This window comes from Dasypus novemcinctus, chromosome 6, assembly GCF_030445035.2.
Source record: "Dasypus novemcinctus isolate mDasNov1 chromosome 6, mDasNov1.1.hap2, whole genome shotgun sequence".
NCBI lineage: Eukaryota > Metazoa > Chordata > Mammalia > Cingulata > Dasypodidae > Dasypus > Dasypus novemcinctus.
In genome coordinates, this window is record NC_080678.1 from 71,149,575 (window position 1) to 71,175,180 (window position 25,606).

The following is a 25,606-nucleotide window of genomic DNA, read 5'->3' on the forward strand; positions in this document are numbered from 1 at the left end:
GAAGATGGGGAGGGAGAAAGACAACAGAAAGGAAAGAACAGGAGGCAGGAAAGAAATGAAAGAAATCATACATGGGGCTTATTGTAATAATATACCCTCAGCCTTAGAGCAGCACAGTAATGCAAGCCCCAAGCTTTTGTCCAGGCTGGGACAAAAATAGTCTGGAAGGAAATAAATTTCTTACGTCTGTCAGCTTTTGGTAACTACTTAATGTAGTTTTATCTATAGGGCATATTTATGGTTTCCTGGGTAAGCGTGGTCTTCTATGCATATCTTATCTAGGAGGGCATAGGTTTATATGATTCCTTGATCCTGCTCTGTCTTCTTGAGAAGCTGAGAGTATCCAGTATTGACTCATTGTAGCTGGAAGGATACTATATCAGCTTTTTCTACCCTTTTCTTCCATCTTGCCCTATATTAGATGAGGGTTTATGGCGTGAGGTCACAGAGTCCAGATATGAAATAAAAGGTCTGCCTTCTGGAACATTCCTACCCTGACAGTTGTCTTCCTGGGCCTAAAATTCTTCCATAAAATGAAACAGGTGGATTCAGTTCTCTGTAGGGTCTTTTGGCCTCTAAATTATGTGATCACTACCTAACTTTGATGGTTAGGAATTCTAAAATTAAGGTATAGTGTTAAAATTTGATAAGTAACAGAACTAAGAAATGTGGAAAATCCTACTAAACTAAGAGGTGACTTAAAGAGAGCAAATGAGAGAGAGGAAGAAAAGGAAGCCCATTAGTTCTCTGTTTTATTTACATGTATTTTGCTCATTTCCTCTGCTTAGTTTATTTTTCCATTTGGAGAACTGAACATCATTTAAGAGACATAGCCCATCATTATTTCTCATCACAGCTGTACCATGTAATCAAAAGTTGAGTCGCATCTTAGCTCTTGTAATCAGATATGTATTTTACAAAATTATATATGTACACATACACTTATACATACATAATACACATGCATACAAATCTATATACATATACACAAATATATATACACACACACAAATATGGTAGGAAATAAATATTTATTTTTATACCTTCTGTGTCTCTAATATAACATAAACTGCCTTCCCTGTACTTGATATACCTAAGGGAAAATTATTTAAATAAAATAGAGTATAGTTAAGATTGTAGAAAGGAATTTAGAAATAGGAGCTGTGTGTGAGTACTGTAGGTTCAAGCAGTGGTGAGGTGAACTCTCTGATATTGGAGATAGGATATGTTGCCCTTAGGAAACCGAGGATGAGTTCTGTTTCTGAAAGGACTGGGCACATGTAATTTCCCTGTTCTGTGTATAGTCCTCTGAACTCTACTTTGGACCATCTTGTAGCATGGGTGACAGTCGACAGACCCTATGCCCATTTCTCTGCCTTGCCTGGACTGTTTCATCTTAGTAAGATCCATTCACCTCTAAAATTGGAAGCCATGTCTTTGATGTAATGAAAGTGGTAAGTCTGGCCTCCCAGGATATCTGTGGCTGTAGATACAGAGTAACTTGGACGCTTTTAACATGATGAGCTTGGGATCCTTTCTTTATTAACCTATTTGGCTCAGCTTAGTGAAGGGGTAGAATGCCTAGACACTCAGGCTGTTGGAGCCTAAGCCTTACACCCAGTATAAGAAATCACACCCGTCCCAGTGACACCCCTCCTCCCCACACACCTCAGCTCCTTCCTCCAGAACAGACAGAAATGCCATCCCCAGCCTGGCCCGGCTCTCACTGTCTCCATTAAGGCTGCACTGCAAAAGAAGTGTCATCCTCCAGTTCTTCCCTCGTTTTCTAATTACCACCTCCAGATAGCAGTGAAATTTCTACATGGATATATAACTCGCTTCTTTCTAAGGTGTCTTTTAGCTTTAAGATTTTTCTGTGCTCTAGAAAAATTTCCTTCCTTATATTTTTTTCTGAAATAGTTTTTCAGCATCTGTACCTTTCCCTTAATTCCCTTGAGCATTTATGTTCTTTTTCACCTGCCTGAGATCTAAAAATGTAATGTGCTTACTCAGATATTTTATCTTTATGCTCTGAAAAATGCTGTTGAGTTAGGTACAAAGTGACCTGATATCCCATCTGCCAAAACCACTCACAGAATTGCTCAGATGGAAGGTCATGAAACAGCTTGCATAATCTTATTTTAAGCATGGCATTTATTTCTTGCAGGTTGCTCAATTAGGACTACCAGTAATTTATTTAACACATTTACTGGGGGGCACGGCACTTACTGGGTGCTGAGGAAACCGCTGTGAGCAAGATAGATGAGGTCCCTGCTCTCATGAATATCATGTTCCAGTGAGGAGCTGGGCACAGTAAAGAAGTAAACAAAGCACAGAATTTCTCAATAGTGAAAACTACCATAAAGGGAGAGAATATAATTATGTGTTTGAGATATCCAGGATAGAAGACTGCTTTAGATTTCGTGGTTTGGAAAAGCCTGGCTGAGGAGGCAATATTTGAACTGTGATCTGAATAACGAGGAGGCGGCCCTGTGAAAATTTGCAAGTGGATTGTTCTAGGCCAGGGGTACTTAACCAGGGATCTGTGAACTTGAATTGAAGTTCAGAACAACGTTCTTGTGGGAACATGTTGCTGTGGGTCTGGTAAATTTATTAAATAATACACAGTATAGTGTGGACTTAGTAAGGGGTCCATGGTTGTCACCTGACTGGTAAAGGAATAGGAATGTCAGGTGTCTTCAGACGGAAAGGCTTGGTATGTGCAAGTGGTAGGAGGTGCCGTTTGAGAGTTGGGAGGATCCAGATCATGCTGGGCCTTACAGTCTACACAGGGAGTTTGGAATTATTCCCAAGGGCACAGGGAAGGCATTGGGAGGTTTAAAGCAGTGGCCAGATCACTTTGGCGGCTCTGTGGGCAATTGACTGTGAAGATTGAGATACTGGTTAGGGGGTCATTATGGTACAGCAGGTGAGAGAGGATGGCGGCTTGGATAGGGTAGAAGTGGGAAGAAGTGACAGGTGTAGGATATACTGTGGAGAATTGACCAGTCTAGTTGACCTTGCTGAAGGATTAGATCTGGTGAGTGAGGGAAGAGAAATCAAGAATGTATCCGGTGGGAGCAGATGTAGCTCAGTGGTTGAGCTCCTGCTTCACACGTACGAGGTCCCAGGTTTGATCCTTGGTACCTCCTAAAAACAAACAAATGAAAAAAACCAACTCTAATTGGGGAGCAGATGTAGCTCAGTGGTTGAGTACCTGCTTCCCATGTATAAGGTCCTGGGTTCAATCTGCATTACCTCCTAAAAAAATTTTTATCCAAGTTTTGGCCTGAACAAATGGGTGTACAGTGATGTTCTTTACAAAAAGGGGAAGCTGGAGGAGGGCTAGGTGTCTAGTTTCCACAAGCCTATAATCATCTGAAATACCATGTTTGCATTTAGAAGTACTTAGGTTGGTTTTCAGTGCAAAGTTATTTGTATTTTTCTAATCTGGAATCCTAATCAAGAACTCTCTTGAGGCTCATCTTAACACCCTCTGCTCCCTAAACAAAAGGAAGATAAGTGGTTGGACTAGGAGAAAATGCAGGCAGGTCGATGGGCTAAATGGAATGAGCCTTTCAATTTGCCGGTTTAAGGAAAGGCTAAGAGGCCAGAGGATCTGTGGCCTCTTGTGTTTATGAGGAAGAAACATGAGATTCTATGGTGACTGTGATAAGGGACCCTCCCTCTGCACCCAAACCTCAGAATTTATAGGACAATTGAAGAAATTCTAATTCATCCATTAATATCATTTAACGTACTGTGTACACACTTTCTTGCCCTTAGATTTATATACCCAAATGCATACTTTATAGGGAGGCAGTACAGAATGAAGACTGTTGAGGTGTGGAGTCTGCTAGGTTGTATTTTGAAGCCCAGCCCTGATGCTGGTAGGGCACTGAGGCTTCCAACCAGTTAAATTAACTTTTCTGCCTTATTTTCCATACCTGCAAAATAAGGAGGGTAATGCTTACCTTATTGGGCTGTTCTCAGGATTGTTATATGGTAAGTAACTAATCCAGCAGTGACAGTAGACCTGTATGTGAATGTATATGTGGGATCCATGGCCCATCTGTATACATTTATTTCCCCGTTAAAATTCACAGTAAATTACTCTAATTTCCTGAGTTCCCAGCAGGACCCCTTAGTGAAATTGATAGGTCATAAGTGTGATTCTTAAAATATTTTTCAAGTCAGGGACCCCTTTGAACATTTGATAACACTGTTGACCCTTTTCCCTCAGGGACAGAAGCATACACACTCTCCCTGTTTCACACACACCTACACATACACACATATTTAATTTTGCATAAAATTCCAATGGGTCTTATGCATACATATGCAAAATATCATCAACTGTATGCTTTCATACATACATACATAAAGGGAAGAAATTTTGCTATATCTCAGTAATAGAAAAGGAGAATTTAAAGAAAAAAAACAACCTTGTACATTTTTTTGCAATTTATAAACCACTGAAGTCCATTGGAGAACCCCAAAAAGGAAATCTTTATTGGTGTTGTGGGGAGAAAAACACAAAAGGGGAAATGCTTTTGCCTTTGGGGTCCCCCAAAAGCTTCTAGCCTCACATCTGCCTGAGCCAGCTGTCGCACCTTCTTTGTACATTGCATAACCTCACTACCTTCATGCCAGACTGGTGCCTTTTCTGTTTGCAATTTACTAATCTCATGCCAAATCCAGCCTGTGTGAAAAGCATCAAAATAATGCTGACTTTTGATTGTGTATAAAGAGACAGAAAACAGGAATCCCATCTTGCCTTCTTGGGGACACGACCTTCAAAAATCTGTTTAAGAAATCTTTCTGGCTTGCCCCTGAAGAGAACTCAATTTGCACACAGAAGAGCCAGCGAGTGATCCTGTTACGCTGAGCTTGTTTTTTGGGGTTATTTTAGTAGAGTGGGGGTATGTATCTTGGCCAAATTGGGCCCCAACACCACAGTGGTCCTTTCTCCACGTTTCTTTTGTCATCCTCTTTTTCTGTCGTTCTGCCTGCCAGTATGACACTGCTTTTAGGGAAGGCTACATGAGGGAGGTCAGGAGTTGAAGGCTGGGGATACACTGGGCTTTGCCTATAAACTGCATGGTAATAGCTGGTTCACAAAACGATAATTATCAATTTATTCTATAAATGAAGTGGTTCTGAGCCCAGCCACAAAAGTGCAGGCTAATATTTTATTGCATGATTTATTGGTAGTGGGAAATAATTTCAATGATAGGTGGCCTCTGGGACAGCTGTGGCATTGGTCTTCATATGCTATCATTTTAGAAATGATGTACTTTGGCAATAAACATTTTATGCCAATTTCCCCCTTAGTTGATGTGCCGTAACCAGCCACAGCTGTAGTGAATTAGCTGCAAATGCAGCCTGAAATCAATCAAGAAATAATGGTGCATCATTCCAGTTTTTAAAAACATGTTCTTCAAAAGTTGCCCTGTTGGGGTGAGAGTTCTTTGACTACCTGAAAGTTTTGAGACATGCCGATGTTGGCATCTGAGAAACCTCACAACCAGTGGACAAAGCGGCTTCCTAAGCAGTCTGAGGCTGGGCATGGGATATTCTTGTTTACTGATGTAATAGGTGGCACCGAGGTTAATGCTACTGAGATCACGTACTGACTTCCTTAAGGCGAATACAATTTCTTAAAAATAAAGGCAAAAGAGATCATCAAAAGTGAATCCAACCTAGGGGAGCTGGTGATGCTCAGTGGTTGAGTGCCTGCTTCCCATGTACGAGGTCCTGGGTTCACTCCTGGTACCTAAAAAAAAAAAAGTGAAACCAATCTGCAAGTGAAGTAATGTCTTTTTCTTATTTGTTTTCCTTCAGCTTACAGATATCTCCTCAAATAGGAAACCCAAATGCCTGTATGTATGCCTTTTTATACTTGGGCCAATTGATGATGTTAGTATAGTCTGTATGTTTAGTATAATATGTTTGTATGTTATGCATAGTATGTTTTCTGATTGCATTTTATATAATAGCTATACTTTAAATGCATTTGAGAAAATGTACCTACATGTGTACTTAACTTTGTAAAATGTCAATATGACTTTTAACTATACTAACCTCTTTTGGTACATGGCACTATGATAGTACTTCAGGAGTATTTTTATAGTGTTATGTAGTACAACTTTCTTTTATTGAGGTATAGAGTAGTCATAATGGCTTTACGGTACTATTGTAGTATGCTTATTAATTAAATATACATGCAAAATTATATTATGACTCATATACTTTATAATAGCTACACTATAGATTTGTCTGAATTCCCTGGGGGTCACTTTAAGAGTCAGGAGTTGTGAGTTCTGGTCTCGGATAACTAAGTGTGTTATCCTGAGCAGTCTTTTACTTTTCCTATGCCTCAGTGTCTTCACAGGTGAAACAGGACTAGTAATGTCTCTTTGGGAATTTAGTATCATGAGAGCATTTCATGAAGTCAAGGGAATTTTTGGAAGAAAAATGGAAATATATGTTATTTATTTTATTGCTAGTGTTATCACCATTGTAGCGTGTAAGGGTGCATGTGCCACGCGTAGTTATGGTTCTTTTAAGATTTTTAAAGAAATCTTTTTCTCTGCTCTGTAGAGGCCGAGGTCACCTACATTCTGTGTGTAACTACCCTGATCTCAAGACCCATTTCCATCCAAGGGGAAGGAACTACCTGAAGAAGGTCAAGGATGACAGGGCCAGCATGCAGCCTGCTAAGTCCACTCATGAACAGGCTGAGTCCTCGAGAGAACTCTGCAGACCGCCGAAGAAAGGGGAGCTTCTGGGGTTTAGCCGGAAAGGCAACATCAGGCCCAAAATGGCTAAAAAGAAGCCAGCAGCATTCGTGAATATCATCTAAAAGGGTGGGTGACCCTGAACTAGTCGCTGGGCTCTGGGGAACGTTCTAGGGGCCAACAGTAATGTCCTTTTGGACACACCCCATAGTGAGACACATTTGGAAAGCAACAGGGTATAACATTTATTTTGCGTCCATACAAGAGCCTCCAAGAACCAGAATTTAATAAACTGGAATCTCGGTGGACCAGAATTTTTGTTTACAGGCAGGCTTCTTTAAGAAGCAAGAAGCATATTTCAGAAAGAATAAAAATGTAAAGCAATCTTATCCCAGGGCTTTAGTAAAACAAAGCTCCAACTTCTGAAAGAATTCACCCAGTGTCCAGTAGTTTCTCATCTGGGGTTCTCTGACCCAAGGATACGGGAGAAATTAGGCAGAAAATCCACCTGTGCCTGCTGTTCTCTAAATTGTGGGGCAAGGAATGGGAGTATAAAGTTCTTTTAATAGCAGTGAGTTAAAAATATTTTTGTTTGTTTTAATCTTCCCCTCAAAGAATTTGAAACAACCCCGCCCGCATCCTCAAAAGCAGGATTCTGTGCCCCCCGGTGTTCTGGTGAATCAAGGTTTCAATTTGGGTTGCTTAAGAGACTGTTTAGCCAGACTCAAGTTTTTCTCATTCCAGTTTATTTGTTTGATTCAGGTTTTATGTTTCCCTAGATGCATGCTTATTCAGATTTTGGTACATCTCTACTCTCCCTTTTGGCTGTGTATTCTGCAGCCTAAGACTGCGATGCCAGCCTGTATGTTAATAGCTGCTTCTATTGCTGTGTGGTCAGGGAGGACAGTAAACCCCTTGTGGTCAGCACCCATCATCGGTGCCATGTCTGAGTGGTTGGAAGGCCATCGGATTGTGCATTTAGTGGAATGCGAGCTGTCCTGGAAGCACTGCGGACGTTTCTCAGCCCTTTTCAAAGACCTCCTCCCTCGGCAGTGTTAGCAGCCTCTCTGTGTTAGCTGTGGGCATGACTTTCTCTTTGCTGGCCCAAGGTGTCCACCAGGCAGCTTCATCTCCCGCTGTTTCTTTTCCCTTTTATGACTAAAATATATGTTCTTACCTTTCAACTAAGTATCTGAAATGTTCATTGTGTACTGCTTTATAAAGTAATTTCTGAAATAAAAATGCATGTAGGATCCAGAATCTGAGATTCCTTCCCTCCCTCACTGAGAATAGCTTTTTGTTTCCACGAAGAACTATTTGTTGTTAAAAGCCTCCTGCTTTATGATTTTTTTCCAGGAATGAATTCCCATGTTACTTATCTCTTTTTAATTAGCGATCTCGTCAGATCTCATGCAGTTTGAAAATGCAGACATTTTTCTAGAAACAAGAATAATTTTGTCCACAACTGTATGCATATATATAACACTCATAAAATATATATGTCAAGTATATTAATAATTTATTTTTTAAATTCTCTTGAAGAGGGTGTGTGTTTGTGGTGAGTGGTCTTTAAACTGTACATGTTCATGTAGATTAAATTATCTTACTCTCATTTTAAGAATTAAAAGTGTAACCTAATTAACAGTAAGAATTATATTATTGCAATAAGCTGAGATTAGCAGTACATTAAACATAGATTATAATGCAATTAATTAAAATGCCAATAAGTTGAAAGGTGTAATTTATACAAGTGTTTTGAATCTATGATAGTGAAAATGTTGATATTAGAGTTTTCACTTTAACTTTTGTTGGATGGAGGTAGCCCCTTCTTGTTTTGTGTAGGTAAATAACAAGTGGGCATAAAACATTGCTGTGAATATTGCTGTTTAGGCTAACATTGTAAAAATTGTAATGTAATAATTATTTATTTGGAGAATTAACTTTCTCAAGAGGTTATTATTGATGTTTATACCACAATTGCACTTTAGCTTTTAAATACTAAAAAAAAAATGATTTGTTAGTTGTATTGCATGCCTTTTGTTCTATAACGTGTGAGAAAACAACTTGGTTTTGAAGATGGTATAGCCAGGTTTTTAAAAAAGTTAATATAACTTACATTTTCAGTTTTTCATTTAATATGCCCAGAGGGCACTACAGCCCTCTTTTACTGTAGTACCCAGTGATCTTCAGAAAACACCATACTGTCATATCTTCTCTATATACAAGATAAATTTATTATACAAATTATTTCTTATAGTCATATGTTGTGCTTCCTTCCAGACATAAATTTACTGTTAAAATATAGGAGCTGGCTTATTCCACAAGAGATATTCCATATACATGCCGTGGTCTGAGCCATGTGCTATGTCCCACTTTGTGTCTTATTTTTAAATTTTTCTTGTCTATGTGGATGGTAGATCTTAGAGTTAAGGAATATTTTTTTTTAAGAAATGACCAAAGTTTCTATGAAAACATGTTCAAGGTTAAACTGAAAAATAAGTCTAATTTTCTTAATTGTTTTGTAGGGATGAAATCTTCATTTAGACTGTTCTTTCTCTCCCTCTGCCCCAAAGTAGGTTATAGATTCTTAACTGCAAAGTTCAGATTGCTTAAATACTGTTTTCCAGTATTCTTCAGGGCCAGTCAGTTGTAAAGAAGTTGGAATATTCTGTTTCCAGAATTTAAAAAGTTTTTAGATTATGAAATATTCTAATAATAAAGCTATATTTCTGACTAATGTGTTGGTATGATTTGTCTAGCTGAAGTGTTGCTGGGGAGCTATGTTGGTTCATTAAGAGTGAACAAAATGGTCTTTCATAAATAAGCTTTTTATTGTACATAGGAGCACCATAATCTTGTACACGAAGAAGTTTCCTTGAAAACTTAGGTTGATCGTTTTTGAGTATCATAAGGCCTTTATCAAAAATTGTTTTTCCCCTTTATTTTTAAAGAAGCTTTAGATTACATAATTGTTACATGAAAAATATAGGGGATTCCCATATACCTCAACCCTCCCCTTCCTATACTTTACCGCATTAACAACATCTTTCATTACTGTGGTACATTTGTTAAAATTGATGAACCTATATTGAAGCATCAAAAAATTATTTTTACATGTGTTCTCGTGGAGAAGTCCTCATTCAAAGCCCCCTTGGCATTTTTCTCCCATCTTCCTACACAATCATTAGTGATTTTCTTATACTGTATTTTTAAACATGTCAACTCTTAGCAAAAACAACGAACAAATTTCACAATATGTACTCCATTCTATCTATCCTATCATTGTGAGGCCCAACCAATGACCAGGATAGTTAACAGAAGTATATCACTGGTAGAAATATGCAGCCACTGGTCTTTTAAGAACTGGAGTCAGATAAGTATAGAGAACTCCGCTTGTTTCAGAGCTGTTAGAGCTCATGGGGAGAAGACCTTGGTCTGCTCTTAATGCTTACTTGTGTTTAGAGGTAATGGGTTCACCAGGTTATGGGGCTCTGAGAAATAACTGTGGCATTCCTGATAGTCTCTGGGCATTAGAAAACATAAATAAATCCCGGTATCTTGTTTCTGCTCAGTCAGTTCCTTGAGACATGAATTCCAGGGATGGCATGCAGGATCTCAAAAATAATCCCTGGAGCAACTTCAAATATTTAAATGATGGGGATTTTAGAAGTTGGATTCCTTTTTGTGGAATTAAGGTGGTGGTTTGTTTGTTGTTTTGGTTTTTTTGGGGTCCATGTTCCGTATTAGCAAAATAGACACATCTGACGTTTTCCATTTTAGAAAAGGATCTTCAGTGTGTAGCCCTGAGATAAACTTACTCTGGCTTTGCCGTTGTTATTCCAGGAGAGAAACAAGTTTTTCCATTAGGAACATCCTGAACAGGCAGGCCAGACACCTCTGCCCACACTGCAGTGGGGACACTGCTAAGTTTTTCATAGATGAGGCAGTTACCCCTAATATGATGGCCAAGGACTCATGTCCTGTGAGAAGAGGAGACATAATTTCAGTCTTCAAATATATGAAGGATGAACACTTAAAAACACTTTGTGTGGTGACAAAGGCATTCCTGCAGTCACTGAGGGAAAGTTCCAAAGAAGCTGATATCAAGTCCTTGAACAAGAAATTTCTAAGTGCAACATGAACTGAGTCACCTTATGAAATAATGAACTCTCTGCCACTCTTTCCTTCATGGGAGATGGGATTCTACTTTTGGTAGGAAATTGGATTGGATTCTTAGAACACTTTTAGCTCTGTGATTCTATCCTTTTATGTACTATTAACTGCAGTATTGTAAATGTTGGCTACATGAAAATCTTCATGTTGATGTGGCAAATTGATTTGGAGATTTTATTTGACTTACTTGGACTTTTTAAAGATTTTCGTAACATGTATTCCCTTGCATCCTCCTAGAATCCTTTTGAGGTAGGGAGAGAGGAGGTATAATTTTCTTCTCTTAGCAGATGGAGAAACAGCCGTGGGGGAAATGGAAGATGTACATCTGGTACTGTTATCTCAGTCGGGACTTGTGTGTCTCAGAATGGGAAACATCTTACCTCCCTGAATGTGGTTTTAGTGTTTAAAAAGAAAGTGCATTTTTTTTTTTTTTTGTTTCAACATGGCTCCTGAATGCAAACCAGCCATTTCATCTGTTGAATCACCAGCAATCTTTTCCACTACTGGGGGAGAAGTTGGCAATGTTGGAATTAATGAAAGATGATGTGTGAGGGTCAGACTCCGATATTGTGCCTTCCTCAGCCATTGTCCAGGTAGTTCTGATTGCCTTTCTTATCACAATACTTAAGAAGAAGACTCTACAGTAGATTACGACGAATATGGGGCTTTGACGGTTTCAAAGAATTGCCCGAGGCCCAAAAACTAAACATGACAGCCAGACCAAGAACCAGACCCTTATCCTGAATCTCAGCCAGTACTGTTTTTACATGTTCTTCTTCATGGACAGACATCCCAGGAAATGGTCCTGAATATATGCATTTGTTGATGAAACAAAGATTCTTGATCTAAAATTCACTTTAATATTATCAGTTATTGCACCTCTTTTTTGTAAGCCACTGTGGGTATATAAACCTTACCACTCTTTAATCTCTAGATTAAATCCAGATGCTCCCTGTTTCTTACAATAGATCCACCTAATTTGCCAAGGAATTCCAAAGTTTCAGATCGAAATCTCTTAGAGTTTAGTGCATACATTTTTAGTCACTTCTCATTGGTAGTTTGCTGACTGATGAGAGTAACACTGCGTTCACCTTGGTCAGGTATGCCACAGAGCATCAGAGAGGTGATTATGTCTCCTTTTCAATTCCCAATCCCTTTGCTCAAGGTGAAACTCCACCTCTCTCAATCCATCGAATGCATCATTTTCTTTTTATCTCTGTTTAAATTGGCCTGACATTTGATACCATAATTAAAATTTCCCATATACTCCTAAGCACAGAGGGCTGGAAGAGGGAGCCAGGGTTCTTAATACCTAGCTTTAAAAGAAATGGAGCTTACAGTGGGGCAAGGGCACATGAGTGGACATGCAAATAATTACTGGGATGAAGAACAAAGCTCCTCACTTGCCCTGGAGGCTGTGGTTCCATCCTGCCTCTCTCACCTTATCTGGACTTTACCAGTAGCTCCCGCTCCTCTCCAGCCACTGTCCTCTCCAGAACATTGTGACTAACCTGCTTTCCCCTTGTACTATTTTTATGCTAGGCTGTGCCTTCTGCCTGGAATGCCCTTCTCTTTTTTCTTCACCTAGTTAATTCATACAGATTTCAGCTCAATTATCACTTCCTTAAGGCAGCACCATAACTCCAAAGACCTTTATCTGGGAGGACTGATCCAGATGTCCCTTTAAATTTAATTATATGATTATTTGACTAATTTCTGCCTCTTCCTGTCTTCGTCATTTTCATGAACAAAGAGAATATGTCTATACCTTTTTTCCCCAAAGATTTTTATTTTTACTTATCCCCCCCACCCCTTGCCACTTGCTCGATGTCTGCTCTCTGTGTCCATTCACTGTGCATTCTTCTGTGTCTACTTGTCTTCTTGTCTTCTCTTGAGGAGGCACAGGAAATCAATCCTGGGACCTTTCGACATGGAAGAGAGGCACTCAATCACTTGAACCACCTCAGCTCCCTCGTTTGTTGTGTCTGTCATTGTCTTTTTCCTCTGTACCTCTTTTTTGTTGTGTCATTTTGTGTCCGCTTGCTGCACAGGCCAGCTCTCTGTGTAGGCCAGTTCTCCGCGTGGGCCAGCACTTCACGTGGGCCAGCACTCCATGTGGGCCAGCACTCCACGTGGGCTAGCACTCTGCGCAGGCCAGCTCACCTTCACCAGGAGGTCCCAGGAACCAAACCTGGGACCTCCCATATAGTAGATGGGAGCCCAATTGCTTGAGCCACATCCACTTCCCTGTCTATATCTTTTATCACCCGTTTGTACCCAGTATCTTGCATGGAGTTAATCCTCAATGAGGATTGAAGACATTAAACAACATACCTTTCTCTGGGAGCCTAAGGGAAGTTAATTTCCCGGCTATAGAGGATCAAAGAGAAAGTGGTGTTTGAAGAATGAGTAGGATTGCGTGTAGCAGAAAAGAAAAGAGCATTTTAGGCAAGCGTAAACAAAGATGTGGAGGTAGGAAAGCAAAAGAGAAGCGAGAGCTAGGTATAAAATACAAAATGTAAAAATATAAAATGAAACAGGCTATTTATTTGCATGTCTGTCTCCCTGTCAGGTGCAGAGAAAATGTTATACCTATCTTGGTGTCCCAGCACCCAGCCTTGGGCCTGGTGCTGAGCAGGCATTTTGGAAATGAGGCTGGAAAGACCTTGAAGGACAAGGTTATTGAGCCTGGAGTGGGGTTCAGCCTGCCAGTGAGGGACAAACAGAAGAAGGACTCCAGGGACATGGAACCAGGTGGATCATTAGAATGTTCCCCTTATAAGGTCCCCCTAAGCTAGGGTCAATCACCCCTCTTACCTGTAGTATTTTGGAACTCTCCTTCCTATAGTCTGCATCCGTGGTAGGGTGGAAAATGCATGCATTTCTTTCTTCTGATTCTATAGTAGACCATGGTTATATTTTCTGATGAAACAGGCATGACCTTAGAACCTTTCTCAACACAGCCTTAACCGCTTGTGGTAAGCAGAATAGTGACCCTCAAAGCTGTCTACATCCTAAACCCCAGAATCTATGAATATTTTGGCTTACATGGAAAAGGAGAATTAAGGATATAGATAAAATTAAGTTTGCTAATTAGTTGACCTTAAAATAGATTATCCTGGATTATCCAGATGGGCTTGCAAAGAGGGAGGCAGAAGCGCCAGGGTCAGTATGATATAATGTGAGAAAGACTTGACCAGTCGCTGCTGGCTTTGAAGATAGATAAAGGGGCCATGAGTCAAGGAATGTGGGTGGCTTCTAGAAGCTAGAAAAGGCAAGAAAATTGATTTTCTCCTAGAGGCTCCAGAAAGGATCACAGCCCTTCCAACATCTTTGATTTTAGTCTAGCGAGACCCATTTTTAACTTCTGAACTATAAAAGTGTAAGATAAATATATGTCGTTTGAAGTAATTAAGATTGTGGTGATTTATCCCAGCAGCCACAGGAAATTAATGTACCATCTAATCATTTTGGTACACAAATTATAACCTATTGGTCATTCCTGGACAATGGTTCAGTGAGAAGAACACAGGTGTCGGCATCCTGCTTTATATCTTACATTTGCTCTGACTGAGCCCAGTTTTCTCATCTGGAAAATGGAAAGAAAATGTCTTGCCTTGGTCATGTAAGCAGTACATGGGGACACCCGTGAAATTGCCCTTCATCCCTAAAAAGTAACTAACCATTAATTTGAAAATAGAAAAAAAAAAGGGGGGGTTCTTCCCTAAGTATTAAATAAAAAGCAAAATATAATGAAAATTATGTAGAGACATAAATAGTCTGAATGGAAAAGAACAAACTATAAGCTTTTAAAAGTTGTTAACCTATCTAATAGAAATAGATATTAAGATATTTAAAGAAAGACATTGGGGAAATGATGTAGCTCAAGCAGTTGAGTATCTGCTTCCCACAAACAAGGTCCCAGGTTTGATCCCTGATACCTCCTAAAAACAAAACAATGAACAAATGAAGAAACCAATTTGGGGGAGATGATGTAGCACAGTGGTTGAGTGCTGGCTTCTCACATAGAATCCTTGGTTCAATCTCCTGCCCCAGCACTTAAAAAAAAAAAAAAATCAGCCTCCACCACTTACTAGTTTTAGCTTAGATGGCTTATTTCATCACATAAAGCCTCATTTTCTCTTTTTCTATCAGGATGAAGATGACCTCATATGATAATAAAAGATGATCCATGTAAAGTTTTTAGCACAATGCTTGGCATAGAGTCAGTGTTTACGGTATTTGTTTACTTAAGGCAGAGGTGCTTAAACATGGAAGCTTAGGAAAGGGAAAGTCAGAAAAATGAATACGATCATTTGGGGATATATGGGCCAGTAAATAAATTTCCTCTCCCAAGTCCTGAACCAACCAAATATTATGACACATGAGTCAAAAGAAATGGAGACCAAAATATGAGTGCTACTGATAAATGCGTGGCTCTGTGCATTGTTTTTTGACCTAAGTGCAACTGCTTGGCCTTGGTTTTTGGAGACCCATGTCTTCATTCCTTAGCTAGGTGTAAACAGTGCTCCTGGAGTTCTTTTCTTGGACATTTTCTTCAAAGGGCTTTTCTGTATTCTTGCTCATCCCATTTCCCTTTGTGCTTGCTTCATGGTCAGGTATAAGATACCCTACCATTTGCTTTATCATTTAGGAAGGTGCTGTCCATCAAAGTCAATAACTCAGTCAGTCCTATATCTTAAATGAGTACAAGTTTAATGTCTCACTATATGGATCTTCTCAGAATCACTAGAATTTACTACATGTCCATCCATCCATCCATCCATCCATCCATCCATCCATCCATCCAATCAACCAACCAACCATTTGTGAATATTCACTGGGGGCCTATGGACCAGTCACTGTAGTTGGTAAACAGGATGTAGTCTACCTCAGGACCAGGTATATTTGGGTTATCTGATGAAGTTGTATGAATCATTAAGGCCAATTCCAGTCAAGGTTGGCCTCTTTGCAATGGTGTTCATATTACCCTGACTGATCCTGAGACCTTTGCAGACTTCCAGGATCATAGTATCTCATCACAATCCCTGACTCCATCTTCTCTGTTTTTACACTGATATTTTCTTCTCAGCACTGATCACTATCTGAAATGAACTTATTTATTGGTTTACTTGTTTACTGTTTGTCCACCACCTCTGCCTCATGGGAGTGCCTTGTCTGTATTCTTCACCAAGTAATGTCTAAAATTCTGATTGATAAAGATTTGATGAATTGATTGTAGAGAGAAAAGCCATACTCTCGCACTCTGGTTTGGAGCCAGCCTCCACTGCTGGCTGGGAGGAGAAGTGAAAGGACTTGGAAGAATCCCCACAGTAGGGAAACTTTGAAGTTCTTCCTTAGATGAAGGCAGTTTGTAGTAGATGCTGGTCCTTCCAGGGATACATAGGTTTCTGGAATGGCAATGGGGAATAGGAAGCTGAGCTAACAGGCAATTCTGCCTCCCTAGATGGTACCAGAATCTCTTCCAATTACTCTATAGTAGTGGTTCTGAGGCTTTGATCGATACTGAAATCACCTGGGGAAATTGGTAAAAAGGCCCAAGACCTATCCTATTTCAGCAAGCATCTGTGTGATTTTGATATACACCAACGTTTGAAAACTACTTTTCTATATAGCTGCATTTCCTAAAATTTATTCAATGGAACTCTAGTCCCTCAGGATGCTAACAGTTAAATAAATGAATTACTGGGTTAAACATGTTTATCTACTGCAGAATTATTAAAATGCAAATGTGCATTGTTAATCTCCAAGAAAAGTAAACTTATTTATATGCTTTTCAAACTTACATGACCCTGGGAACTCTTTCTTCTAGGAAACATACATTGACACCTCCTGGAATGACAGGAGATATGTTCAGAATGTACTTTGGTGAACACTTCAAGGGGGCACTCACTGAGCACCCCTCTCTCTTCTCACCCCTTTAGAACTACTGACCCTGATCTTAAGGCAGCTCACAGTTACAGTCAGAGAACCGAAACTTAAGCGATTTAGAGTTCTCATAAAAACTTGCTTGTCAAAGTGATCTGCACCAGTAGTATCCTGCATCATTTGGGAATTTATTGGAAATACAGATCCCAGGTTCCACCCCAGAGCTATTGAATCGGTATCTGCATTTTAATTGAATCCTTGGGTGGTTTGCATGTGACAGTTCAAGAAACACTTGATCTAGAGAAATGATTTATTAATCCGGCATCCATTATACTTGGGGAGGTTTTTCAATATGCAATTACAGGTCCTCTCCTTACCACCCTCTATCAGAATTTCTGACTCATTCTTATAAAGGAAAAAAAGGACAAAAACTTCCTGCAGTTAATGCCGCTACACTCACCTTCTCTGGCTCAGTTCTAAAATGTCTGGGTTCTTGGCTGAGGGAGCCAGGGTTAGAGTCCTCAACAGATTCAGCATACCCAGCAAGAAGCAAATCCTTCCTAAAATTTACCGTGTTTTTTAAAAATACAGGCTTGTGATCCAAATTAATCAGTGGCAAAATTGGGGTTTTTAATCATTGCTTTTAGTTTTCTTCGCTCAAGCAAAGGGTGGTGTTCAAGATTATTCTGTCTAGCTCTTTATTCCTAAGAGCTCTCACCAAAATACGCTAGTGTGACCACCCAGTGGATCATCCAGATAATCGACTCTTTTTTTCTGTTCATATGATCTTTCCTCATTTTCTGGCCTTTTGCTCTGTACCTGGATTCTTTTCCTTGTCTTTTGGTTTTCAGTAATTTTTTCATGATGTGTACAAGTGTGTTCGTCTTTGTATATATGATACTTATGGTTGCTGCTTGAACCTGTGTCGGAGGTTCATGAATTCGTGGCTTAATATCATTGGAAAGTTCTGGACCATTAAGTCTTCAAATTTTACTTCTGCCTTGGAAACTGAGGCACAGTGGCCTCTCAAAGAGAGACGTGCTGTCTCCATGCTCATGCTGTTGCCATGACTACGCTTGCAACCTAAGGAATGCAGTGATTGGGAGTTCCTGAAAGGGCTGAAGCTGTTAAAAGCTGAAAGAAAAGATGAGCTCATACCTTTTGTAATGTATAGAACACTTAGACTTTGTACCTTGATAAGGTTTTTTCTAAAATTCTTTAGACTATAGGTAATGCTGATAGTTAATAGTGTTGCTCCTTAATGTCATGTACGCTATGTTAATGCTAATGTTTATGCTTAATGGCATGTAGGCTGCTGTGGACCTGCTTGTAGACACGTACACTGTGGTATATAAAGAGCCCCTTGTAATCAATAAAGTTGTCTGATGAGTCTCTACTCCCAGATCCCCTGATCCCAGTTCTCTCGTTCTTTTTCTCTCGCTCTTTCTTTTTCTATTTCATTCTCCCTTCTCTCTTTGTCTTTCATTCCCGATACCCTTGGGTCTGTCGACTCCGACACTGCCTCATTCTCTCATCTACTTCTGGAGCTCATATTACATAGTATATTAGACCTCTCTTTGTGCCCCACATTCTCTCTGTGCTTCAGTTCACATACTTTCTATTGATCAATTTCTCACTTAAATAATCCTGTCTTCTCCTGTGTTTAATCTATTAAATTTAAGATATTATATTTTTCAATTCTAGAATTTCCATTTTATTCTTTTTTAGAGGTTACAATTCTCTGAGAAACTCCCCATTTTAAAATCAATTTTCTCTATTTTCTTAAACATATTCATCAATTATTTTAAAGCCATGTCTGCTAACTCCAATATCTAGGTCACCTATGGTTTTATTATATGTTTTTGTCTTGCTTTTCAGTAATATACCCCTGAGTCAAAGTAGGTCTAGAAATTTCTTCTTGATTGCTGGTCATTGCATATAAAAATTACATAGGCTCCAAATGACTTTTTCTTTCTCCTCAGAGGGTTCAATTTCTCCTCTCCTAGGCAAAATAAATTGTGACGACCATCTTAATTCAGGGAGGGATTGAGCTGAGATGAGGGTTGACTTTCAGCTTTATTAACGCTTAGTCTATCTCTGCTTTGCTCTTCCTATTAACATGTTTTTCTCCAGGGTTTTCAACCGAATTCCTGATGTGGACTGGGCTCTCTTCTTTCGGTGGAATCTAATCTTTGCCTCTTAGCATCATGAAATAGTGGATAACTCTTCTATAATTTGAAAGGTTTTTTGCTTACCTTGTAAATCGTAAAGTCTAATCCTTGTCTCCTCAGTGCTATAAGACTACAGAAAATGCTACTTCATATTTCAGAAATTTTCTGCTTCGCTTTTCGATCTCCTGCCCTTGCTATTTCAATATTTGGCAAATGTCTTGAGGGGTTGTGTGTTAGAGGTCCCATAAGTCTTCAATTACATTTCTACAACCCCACAAGACCATTAAAATCTCTGCTGGTTTTCTGTCCCACAGCAGTCTGGGAAATTTTCAGGTTGCGAATCTCTTAGAATTGGCTAATTCTTGTATGGAAAAAGTGACTGCGGATTGTCAGCTCCATCTCTGAAGTTTTCTCCTTTAGCCCTTCTTGTCCTCTTTGATTCAGCAGCTGTCTGATGTCTTTAAGGATATGAATTTCTATTTAATCCAGTTTTTCTAGTTGATCTTGAAAGAAGCATTGGTCAGTCACATACTATTCCATTCTATGCAGAACTAAATGCTCTTATCTTGCCTTTAGGATTAACAACTGATCACATCATTTTCCTGACTTTTCATTTTATTTTCACCTCTGGATGCCATTTCTTGGATCACCTCAGCTCTGCGATGTGAACGTCTCTCAGTCTCTTCTCTCAGCTCAGGTTAAGGGTTTCAGACTCCATTTTATCAGATGGGAGATGACCTGAGAAAACTACTGTGAAACTAAGACTTAATTTAAATTGAACACAGAGGTAGTCAAATACAAGAAATGACTTTTGGAGGAAGAGTGATTATTTGTATCCAAGGTAGTGTTCTCCTAACAAGAGAAAATATTTTCTCTAGGTATTCATTCTCTGAAAAATACATTTTCATCTGAAATTACTCAAGTTTTCCTAATGTTAAATCCAAAGAACCTAATGTCTGATTTCTCAAAGGGAGAGAGCCTATTACTCCCAATCTCCTAATGACAGAAAATAGGACAAATAATGGTTTGAAGATTTTTGAAAGGTCAAGGATCCTGAGATATTAGATGTCAACCTGCAGTTCAAAATCATCTTTTTTCTATTCACATTGAAATCTTGTGACAAGAAAAAGAGAGAGAATGAGAAAGGGAAGCTGAGCAGGCATGTAATCATAGAGAGCATGGGGTTATTACTGTAATTTAATGTGTCTCACCAAGTCAATTATAAGAGCCCTTGAAGGCAAGGTCCTTCTATAAATCAGTAACCCAGATAATTTCAGATGATTTGAGATCTAATAGATCTGTTTTGTTAGCATAAGAGTCATTGGACATAACATTAAAATATGTATTCTTGTTGATGATAATGGACATCAGTAAGTGTACTTATTTTGTTTATCAAATAACCACTTACAGTGTTCCTAAAAATTTACAACATTGGTCATCAACTCCTTGAGTCTACTTGAGCTAAACATACTATTCTTTCTCCTTATTTTGCGTCACTATAATGTTCGCTCATGCATCAGCCTAATTCTGATTATTATCCTGCATCCTGTCTGAAGTGCTTGGAGTGGACTATTTTGGTACTTTGTTCTCTAGTAGTTAGTTTTTTTTAATGCCAGTAATGATCCCAGTGGATGAAATATACAATAGTTTTTCATAAATAGAACTGTTATAAACATGAACAAAATGTCCATTCTCATTTCTTTGCTGATGTCATGTTTTATTCAGTTAAATTTTTTCCTGCAGCCTTTACCTCTAAAGGGTTGGCATAGAAAATAGGAACAAGTGAAAATCAGCTCATCTTAATAAAAACTTTAGACTACTTCTTAATAGTGCTCAAATCCGTTTATATAACTCAGGCTAGATGTGCTTCAACAGCCACAACTCAGGCCTGTTGGTATATCTTTGCCTTCAGATGGACAGGACATCTGTAATAATTTGGTCTTCTTCCTTTTTTGTACCTGGGGAAATGGAGGCACATTTGATTGGGTGACTTTCCAGAAATCACCTCGAGATTTATTTAATGGAAGAGAAACAAGTACAGCCTGGGTCTCCTAATTTGCTTAAATGAAACTCCTTGAAGACCAAGAAACAAATTTACTTTTCTTTAGAAACTTATTTTCCATGATAGAATAGGGTTCTGCACCTATATAACAAAAAAACACGGAAATCAGAATCAATGTGCGTAGTATGTTACCTACTTTGTGAAAGGTATTCTTCCTTGCAAAAGGAAATGATGAAAGGATAAACTAACACCTAATAAAAATGGTTACTTCTAAGGGGAGGGAGAGCACAGGATGGAGATGGCAGGGATGGAGCTAAAACTTCTCTGAATTACCTTGTTTTAGGATTTTGATTTTGGAATCATGTAAATGGTTTAAATAACCAAAAATCAAAATTAAATTTGTAAAATCAATCCCTAGAAATTGAAAACAATTACAAAAATGTACAAATAACTAAAGGAATAAAAAAGAGAATCCAACAGTACATAGTCAGGAATGATTTTAAGTCGTCTTCGTCTACCTTACTATGGTGATATTTAAAAATCACCATAAAAGACTCCACTCTGGTCAATATTTCTAATGAGAGGAAAATCAGCAGCAAATGTGTGCATTCTGCATCAATACAGCTTATTTCCAAAGATAGTGTAACGTGTTATGTGGTCAATGGCAGGACTTCATTCTCCTTAAAGATGACTCTGATTTCGGCTGTATAGTCAGATTGTTTCAGTTTTAATTTCAGATTCACTGCTTACTAGTTTTTACTAGTTTTGTGAACTTAGGCAAGTTAATGAACTTCTCTGAACTTCCATCTACACATGTATGAAATGCACATATTAGTTCCTACCTCATGGAGTTGCTGTGAGAATCTATACAAATAATCCAAGTGAAGAGCTGGCACAGTGTCATGTATATAGTGAGGGCTCAATAAATTTTAGCAATTATTTAAAGAACTGCTGCTTTTTTAAAATTATAGTCCTCTATAACTGTGTTTAACCTTTTTTTTTAAGATTTTATTTTTATTTATTTCTTTCCCCTTCCCCCCTCCTCCAGTTGTCTGTTCTCTGTGTCCATTTGCTGCGTGTTGATCTTTTTGTCCGCTTCTGTTGTTGTCAGTGGCACGGGAATCTGAGTTCCTTGTTGTTGCGTCATCTTGTTGTTGTGTCATCCCATGTTCAGCTCTCCGTGTGTGTGGCGCCATTCCTGGGCAGGCTGCGCTTTCTTTTGCGCTGGGTGACTCTCCTTACGGGGCGCACTCCTTGCGTGGTGGGGCTCCCCTACGTGGGGGACACCCCTGCGTGGCACAGCACTCCTTGCATGTATCAGCACTGCACAGGGGCCATCTCCACATGGGTCAAGGAGGCCCGGGGTTTGAACCTCCCATGTGGTAAACGGACGCCCTATCCACTGGGCCAAGTCCGCTTCCCAAGAATTGCTGCTTCAACAAGAAAATAATTGAAAAATAAAAGTAATTAAATCTAATTTTATGTTTAAACAAATATAAAACATACTATTATATTTTGTTTTGTAATACTTTGTATGTATGAAAGAGTATATATAATATATGGGTATATTTTAAAAGTAGTAAGTGAATACTCAGGTATTTATCAACTAACTTAAAAACATTTATATGGAATTTTGAAGTTCCTGCATGTGTCTATGGCCTGAGGCGATGGTTATTATGAATTTAGTATTACTCATCCCTTGCGTTTTCCACTTATGTATGTAATTCTTTCAATATTTTCTTTAGTTTTGTTTGCTTTAGGAACTTTTAAACATGAGATTGTACTGTGTGTGTTCTTCTGTGATTTTCTTTTTCCTTTTTTCTTTGTCTTAGCATTTATTTAGCTGGGATTTACCCTTATTAGCTGCAGTTCATTCAGTTTCATTGTTATTAATTGTTTTATTATGTGAAGACACCACAATTATTTAACAAAAATAATTTTAAAAGAATACTGTTGAGTATTTGAATTAATTTCAGTTTTTGCTGTTACTAGCAATGTTGATATGAACATTCCTGAAACATTTTTCTTGGTGTTAATCTCTAGTGCATATTCCTAGGAGTGGCATTGCTGTGTTGTGGAATGCACATTCAGCTTAACTGGGCAATTATAAACTGTTTTCTGAAGTGGTTGTACAAATACTCATACCAGCAATGTTTGTGGGTTGCTGTTATTCAAACACCTTGTCAGCACCAGGTACTATCGGTCATCTTAATTTTAACCATTTTTGTGAGTAGGTACTGACACCTGACTCTTGTTTAAATTTGCATTCTGTGATTATGAATTAGGTTGAGACTTTTCTTATTTTTATTGGCCATTGGCTTTCTTCTTTGGTAAACTGCCCTTAAAAAATTGGATTAGCCTTCTTTTTCTTTCTTTCATTGAAAAAAAAAAAACCAACCTGTAGAAGTTCTTTATCTTTTCCCATGTTCAGACTGTTTTCTTTGCATTTTTAATTTTGTCACTGGATGAACAAAAGGCCATAATTTTATGTAGTCAAAAATTTTTGTTTTTTCCTTTTTTACTTAATGCTTTTTTGCTTCTAATCCTACCAACATTCTTGGCAATTTCTTATATATTAAAATAATTAATATTTTACTATAGAATGTGATAACTGTAGATTTTTGGCATGTCCTCTCAGGATGTAATACCTCCTTTAAATTCTCAGTTTGCTAAGAGATTTTTTTTCTTATTACTATATATTACAAATAGATATGAATTAAAGGGGATGTTTTTTCCTCATATCCATATCTAATGAGATACCTTTTTGTTTTTTTCTCCTTTAATATCATAATGTAGTGAATTATATTAATTTGTTTTCTAACATTAAATCAACCTGAATTATTGGAATAAATCCTACTTGGTCATTATGTATTATTTTTATATGAGTTACGGATTTAGGTTGAAATCAATTGGCCAATAATTTTCCCTTCTTGTGCTGATATTTTTTCTTTACATATTCAAGTTAGGCTATAGGTACATGAAATGAATTTACTGCTCTCTGGAACAATTTGTGTAAATCTGAAATTACTTTAAAATAAATATTTTTTGGAACTTTCATGTAAAGTATTATTTGCATTTCCCCTCTTTTTTCCTTATGTCTCTTGCCAGAAGTTTACATATTTTATTGATTTTTGAAAAAAAAAAAACCCAACTCTTGCCTTTCATGTTTCTATGAATTTTTTCCTTTTTGCTTAACTTCTTCTTTTATTTTTATTATGTTATGTCTTCTGCTTTATGAAATCATTGTATTATGGTTTTTAAAATGTCTTAAGTTGGATACTCAACTCATTGTTTTAGCCTTTCTTCTTTTCTAAAACTGGCATCAAAGGCTATAAATTTCTGTTTTAGTACATCTTTGTTATATTCACAAATTTTGATATGTATTGTTTCATAATATTCACTGTTAAATATGTTCTCATTCTATTATGCTTTTTTCTTTGATCCATATACATGAAAGTATGTTTTTTCAAATAATTTCCAAATTATGGATTTCTCCCATTTATCTTTTGTAATTAATTGTAAATTTATTGTACAGCAGTTAGAATATATGGTTGGTTGGTTTTTTTTTTTTTGCACCATTCCTTTGAGATTTGTTGAGGCTAGCTTTATGACCTATTCCATGGTTAATTTTTTGTATGTTTAAAAAATGTGTTGTCTCTTGATATTGGCTACAATGATATCATTGCTGCCAACACCAGGAGCATTTATAAATGAATCAGCAGGAACATTCACTTATAAATGAAGAAAAATAAATAAAGTCATACTTACATGAAATCAGCTAAGGAGTACATGTAGCGAAAGTGGTTGAGTGCCTGCTTCCCATGTATGAGGTCCTGGGTTCAATTCCTGGTACCTCCTAAAAGCAAAAACAAGCAAAAAAATGAACTCAGGGAAGCCAGTGTAGCTCAGTGGTTGAGTGCTGGCTTCCTACATATGAGGTCCTGGGTTCTATCTCTGGCCCCCGGGGCTCAAAAAACAATCAAACAAACAAGCCAAAAAGAACCCTCAAACAAATGTGAAATCAGCTCATTGATTTCGTTGTTCATTATATCATCTTTATCCTAACTGATTTTATTTTTTCTCTATAACCTATCAACTGCTGAGAAAAGTATTTTAAAATCTCTTCCTATAATGATATATTTGTCAACTTCCCTCTAGTAGTTCTGTCATTGCTTTACATATTTTTTAGACTATATTATTAGGTACAAAATGTTTGGTTTTTTAATGTCTTCCTGAATAACCTAACCTCTTTTCATTATACAGTGAGCATCCTCATCTCTACTAGTGCCTTTTATCTTAAAGTCAGTTTTGCCTAATGTTGCTGTAGGTACAGCAGCTAATTTTGATTGATATTTGCTTGGATCTCTTTCTATCATATTACTTTCAGCTTTCCTCATTCTTGAGTTTGGGGTTATCTTTCAAAGAAGACATATTACTGAATTGTTTTCTGGTATGACTACTTTTGCTTTTTGCTCTGATAATTTAGACCATTTATAATGATTGTGATACCTTATATATTTGGATTTCGTCTAGCATCTCATTATATACTTTCTATTTGAACTGCTTTTAAAATTTCCCCTCATTTTGCCCTATATTTTGGATTGAGTTTTTCTTTCCTATTCTCATGTTCC

The 25,606-nt window shown here is 38.0% G+C and overlaps 1 protein-coding gene across 2 annotated transcripts in view; it reads left to right on the forward strand.

Moving 5' to 3' along the window:
• The window catches only part of ZNF365 (zinc finger protein 365), a 66,786-nt gene that overhangs the window by 15,513 nt on the left and 25,667 nt on the right, over positions 1-25,606 (forward strand). The window contains exons 4-5 of one of the 2 annotated variants that reach the window (XR_009186158.2): positions 5,845-5,882; positions 6,604-6,869. Coding sequence is in view for 1 of the 2 variants with exons in the window: in XM_004462488.5 (XP_004462545.1) it covers positions 5,845-5,882; positions 6,604-6,865 (300 nt within the window). In the remaining variant the exon portion in view is untranslated. Of the gene's footprint in view, positions 1-5,844; positions 5,883-6,603; positions 9,478-25,606 lie in introns of those variants that run through there. The other variant, XM_004462488.5, reaches the window with a different exon arrangement.